Source organism: Octopus bimaculoides, chromosome 6, assembly GCF_046866305.1.
Source record: "Octopus bimaculoides isolate indiv1 chromosome 6, ASM4686630v1, whole genome shotgun sequence".
Taxonomy (NCBI): Eukaryota; Metazoa; Mollusca; class Cephalopoda; order Octopoda; family Octopodidae; genus Octopus; species Octopus bimaculoides.
In genome coordinates this window covers 20992534-20998533 of record NC_142933.1, presented here as the reverse complement: position 1 = coordinate 20998533, position 6000 = coordinate 20992534, and the positions used below count along the sequence as shown (strand labels likewise).

The 6000-nt window shown below is 36.4% G+C and overlaps 1 protein-coding gene across 1 annotated transcript in view; it reads left to right on the top strand.

Annotated features, from left to right (window-relative positions):
* The window catches only part of LOC106879555 (transmembrane protein 132C), a 184158-nt gene that overhangs the window by 168129 nt on the left and 10029 nt on the right, over positions 1-6000 (top strand). The window contains exons 5-6 of the mRNA XM_014929189.3: positions 3170-3365; positions 4905-5048. Of these exons, the coding sequence (XP_014784675.1) occupies positions 3170-3365; positions 4905-5048 (340 nt within the window). The remainder of the gene's footprint in view (positions 1-3169; positions 3366-4904; positions 5049-6000) is intronic.

Below are 6000 nucleotides of genomic sequence, written 5' to 3'. Positions count from 1 at the left end.
AGTTCAAACATGCAGCCAAATTTGCACCGACTGGAATAAAGATGACATGTGTATATGTACATGTGTGCATATGTGTACATGTATGTATAAACATGCTTGCATATTTATATATATATATATATATATATATATATATATATATATATATATATATATACATATAGCAGTTGTTTACTGTCAACTTAATGTGACAGACCCATTAAGGGAATCATATTGCTGCTATTTAGCCCTAGGAAGCTGGACTGGTTCCTGTTGGCCTTGACACATTTCCTGTGTCCTTATATTTGTGAAGGGGAGACAAACTTCCCCACCCAGCTCAGTCTGCATTCAGGGACATGTTTCAGAGTCATTGCTCATCATCAGCCTGAAGTAGCCGACTAGCTTCCTAGGGCTAAATAGCAGCAGTATGATTCCCTTAATGGGTCTGTCATATTCAGTTGACAGTAAACAACTGCTTTATTGTAACACTGCTGCTTATGTCTCTCTGTGAGATTTATAATTAGATCATTTCTAATATATATATATATATATATATATATATATATATATATATATATATATATATATATATTTATTTATTTATTTATGTGTATATATATATATTTATATATTTATGTGTGTGTATGTGTATACTATATATATATACTTATATATATATTTATATATAGATACATATACACACACATGCACACACACACATTCATATTAAATATAGTTGTATATGTAGAGGTGCCTGTCTTAGTGGTTGGGATGTTACACTCATGATTGAAAGATTGTGGTTTTGATTCCTGAACTGGGCAATGAATTGTGTTCTTGAGCAAAACTCTTCATTTCACATTGCTCCTGTCGACTCATCTGGCAAAAATGAGTAAGCCTGTGATGGACCTGTATCCTATTCAGGGCAGGGATATATATATATATATATATATATACTCCACAGATTCTGAGAAACCAGCGTTATGAACCTATGACATCAGAAGGAACTTTGATTTTTTTTTTATATGTGTGCATGTGTATATACAGGATGTGGTGAATATATTGTCTGAATTACACAACAATGAAAATAAAGTTGACATCTCATTTTAACAGATATATTTACCAAAATTACATAAAAATATCTTGAAATGATAAAGAGCAAATTTATTCAATAAAATCGCCATTGGCCTCAACCACGGCCTCCAGACAACTTTGGAATCTCCTGCAACTCTTCTGAATGGTTTCCTTGTTTAAGTTGGTGAATGCTGCCATAATCCTTGCCTTCAGTTCATCTTTGATGTTACAAGCAGTTGATCTCTCACTCAACTGCACCACACACATAATGATTAAGCAGGTTGCAGTCTGGTGAGTTAGGTGGCCAGGTATTAGGGGTGGTGTGGTAACAGAAATAGTCTGACAGCCACGACTAGATTCTCCTGCTTGTGGGCTGGTGCAGAGCCCTGTTACCAGACATAGGGTCTTCTAGCAGCTACCCTCTTGACCCAGGGCAGCATTATCTCCTCCAGGTACTTGATGTTGGCCTCCATCTTGAATCTGAGGTTATGTGGGAAGATGAATGGAGGTATAATGTCACCATCACTAGTGATCACTCCAAATACTATGATATTGACTGGATGTTTGATATTTATCACTCTCAGTACATGTCCTCAGATTGCACTGTCCTTAGATTGACACCCAAATATTCTGAAATGTTCATACTGGAGCTTCCAGTGTGAATGCCAAGCAGTACAGCATGTCATTTCCAAATTTCTGACAGAGTGACTTGCATCATGATGCTGTTTTTCCCACAGACAGTGCCCCACTGACCCTACTATAATGTGTAGTTGACAAAATTAGAAACAATACACATGTGCAAAATTTAAGACATAAAATGGTGACAATTTACCCATCACACCCTGTATATTGGTTTCAAATTTTGGCTCCAGGCCAGCAATTTTGGGGAAGGGGTAAGTTGATTACATTGACCTAAGTGATCAACTGGTACTTAATTTTATTGACCTGAAAGGATGAAAGGCAAAAACAGCCTCTGCAGAATTTTAACTCAGAATATAAAGACGGACAAAATTCCACTAAGCATTTTACCTGGTGTGCTAATGATTCTGCCAGCTCACCGCCCGATGTGTGTTTATATATTCATTATCACCATCATCATTGTTTAACGTCCGCTTTCCATGCTAGCATGGGTTGGACGATTTGACTGAAGACTGGCAAACCAGATGGCTGCACCAGGTTCCAATCTGATCTGGCAGAGTTTCTACAGCTGGATCCTAACACCAACCACTTCGAGAGTATTTTTATGTAATTTTTGTAAATATATCTGTTAAAATGAGATGTCAATTTTGAATATATATATATATATATATATATATATATATATATATATATATATATCATCAGTATCATCAGCCTTTAACACTACTTTTCCATGCTTGCATGGGTGCTACGGTATTTGTTGAGGCAAATTTTCTATGGTTAGATAGCCTTCCTGTTGCCAACTCTCACCTATTTCTACGCATGGTAATATTTCTCTATAGCTGGACATGTTTTTCAAAGACTGGAAACAAACAGTATTGTTCACATGACAGTGATGCTTGTCTACAACCATAACATGATGTCAGTGCAAGAGTACACATAGGCACAAACACACACACACACACACACACACGTGCACAAGTATGCATACAATGGGCTTGTTTCAGTTTCCATGTACCAGATTTACTCCCAAGACTTTGATTGGCTCAAAGCTATAGTAGCAGGCACTTGCCACAAGATGTTTGTAGTGAGAGATAGAAACTGAGACAACATGACAATATATATCAGATACACTCAGATTCGATGCAGTCTCTTGTTCAACAGATGTTATGACAGAAGAGTGAGGAGTCAGATGTAACATAGTCCCTTTGCTGAAAGAGAGGGTGAGAATTAAATGAGATGTTCCTGAAGAAGGATTAACACTATATGGATGCTGTCAAGGAACATAATGGCTAAGAGATGGAAATGTAGGCACCATACATCCCCACCACTATCACTGCCACCATTTTAACATTTATTTTTTCATGCTACTTTTTATTTTCTTCCATATATCATCTAATGTTTTAGCACAAAATTGAATTAATCTATGAGTAATCCTCTGTACATGATATTGATATATCCACATATTCTTTTGTTGCAGGCCACAAGAAATCTTCAAATGGAAACTGCAGGTTGACAATAATTTGTCTGGTTTTGAAGTTGGTCGCATCATTTGGAGTGTGGAGTATGAAGTTGATGGCAAGGCCAGAGAACATCACTTTATTCCAAACAAAAATTTTCTCACCAAAATTAATATTCAGTCTGTTGAAGAGAAGAAACTTGTGCCTGTTCTCAAGGTATTTTGTGCTTTTCATTTTTCTGCAGGCAGAACTAACTTTGTATATAAACTGGACACTACTGGACAATTCAAGACATTCTAGGAGAAAAGATTATATAATATTAAATGATATTAGATTAGATAAAGCTGGTGAATACTAAATATAACTTCATAAATCTAAATTATATAGAATGCATGGTGCTGGAATGGACAAGACTAAATAGGATAGGTCTAGATAATACTGAGTATAATAATAATAATAATGACAATAACGATGAAAAACTTATGGTATACAGTGCCCATGTACACTAAAATTAATTGGGAAGGGGTAAAATAAGAAAAGGGCCAAAGAAAGAATCAATAAGTCAAGTAAAGAAAGACAGTAACATTAGCTAAAGTGCATGTATGGTATACAGGATAAACCACAAAGATACAGAATGGTGAAGAGTGAAGAAAACATAAAGAGGAAAGGGTGCAAAGATTCTTCAAGAGTAGTGTTGGTGAATTTCAGGAAGCATGCGAGTTTTGATTAATGAGAAATGAATATGTATTATTGAAACTGAATAAGATTAACAGGTGAAATAGAACTGGACACAGTTTAGACAAAACTGGATAATACTAGCAAAGTCTATGGCTTAGTTGTTAGAATAGTCAGCTAAATATCATAAAATCATGACTTCGATTGCCAGCGGTGCAGTGTGTCCTTGAGCAAGATACTTTATTTCACATTGCTCCAGTCCACTCAGCTGACAAAAATGAGCAGTACTTGTATTTCAAAGGGCCGGCCTTGTCACATTCTGTGTCATGCTGAATATCCTTCAGAACTCCATTAATGGTATGCTTGTCTGTGGAGGGCTCAGTCATCACTCCATTGGCACACTCCCTTAATGAAGTTCTCAGCCACTTGCATGTTGATTTACTGAGCAAGCTATTCCATTTGTCAGATCAACTAAGAATCCTTATAGTTGTAACCAATGGAGTGCTGGACTTGATTGAACTGAACGGGAGACACTAGATGAGTTTAAGCTCAGGTATATAGGATGGAAATATGCTGGGAGTAGACTGGATATAGTGTACAAAAAAAAACCAGATGAAACTTTTCAAAACTGCACAAAATTGTGAGATGCTGGATGTGACAAAATTTCATTATTTACATTTGACGGATATTTGTCTTCATTTTGTTTGTTGTTAACACAATGTTTCGGCTGATATACCCTCCAGCCTTCATCAGGTGTCTTATCATCATTGTCGGATGTTTTCTTGTATTTACTCCATGACCTCATGCTTCTGCTTTCAAATCTAGCCAGAGTCAGTTTTGTTTTTCAATACTTTCAAGCCCAATGGACTATGTACTAATAGTCTACTGGAACCTTGATTACTGATTGAACCCATGTTCCTTCATTTAAATAAGCACTGCAATAAGAAATTCTGGCATTTTCTAACAGACCAGACAGGAATGCTCAATATTTTAAAATCGTGTAAACACTTTTCTAAATTTAAAAAAATATTTTTTAATTGAAATTTAAAAAAACTTTCTTTATTTCTCTCCATTTTTCAGGTGACTGAGATAATGAATGTTGCATCCCTCACTGGTCGAACACAAATCTACCCATTACAGATATTTGTGGTGAACAAAGAAGGTAGCATCCATGATGTCACATGGCTGACATCTTGTCATTCAAGCAATGATAACGTCTTAAAGGTACTTGGAAAATGGTTTTCTTGATGGTCGACCCTCTCTAATGACTGTAATTATTAGTATTGTTTTTCAGCCCTGACCCAGAAGACATATGGTCAAAGGCATTCCAGCCATGACTATCCTGCTTTTTTTTGTTTCCAGACATAGTGAATCCAGAATTACATTAACCCAATGTGTCTGCTTTTTTAAGATGATAGGGTAATTGAATTTGTTTCTAGCTAGTCAAGAAATCGCCCTCATTAGTCTGAGGTTAATGTTGTTTAGCCTTCTGTTGGCTCTTATCAAGCAGACCTATGGTCAATATCATTTCAGTCATGACTCTACCATCATTTTCTGCCCAATGCATTAATGATTCTACCTAGTTGCCTCCTTGTGATAATAATGGTGTCAAATTTTGGCACAAGGCCAGCAATTTCAGGGAAGTTGGGGACGTCAATTACATTGACCCCACTGCTCAACTGGTACTTGTTTTATCAACCTCAATTGGATGAAAGGCAAAGTCAACCTCAGCAGAATTTCAACTCAGGATGTAAAAAGACTGAAGAAATAGCTCTAAGCATTTCGTCTGAGAGGCAAACAATTCTGTTAGTTTGCCATCTTTATTAAAAACAACAACAACAATAACAACAATTGTTTCTTATATAGGGACAAGGCCTGAGATTTCAGGAGTTGATTATATTGACCCCGGTACTTGATTGGTGCTTATATTATTGACCCCGAAATGAAGAAAGGCAAAGTCAACCTCTGAAGAATTTGAACTCAGAATGTAGAGATCCAGAAGAAATACCACAAAGCATTTTATCTGACATTTTAACAATTCTGCCAGCTTACCACCTTATTGATAATAATAGTGGAGGCGCAATGGCTCAGTGGTTAGGGCAGCGGACTCGCGGTCATAGGATTGCGGTTTTGATTCTCAGACCAGGCGTTGTGAGTGTTTATTGAGCGAAAACAT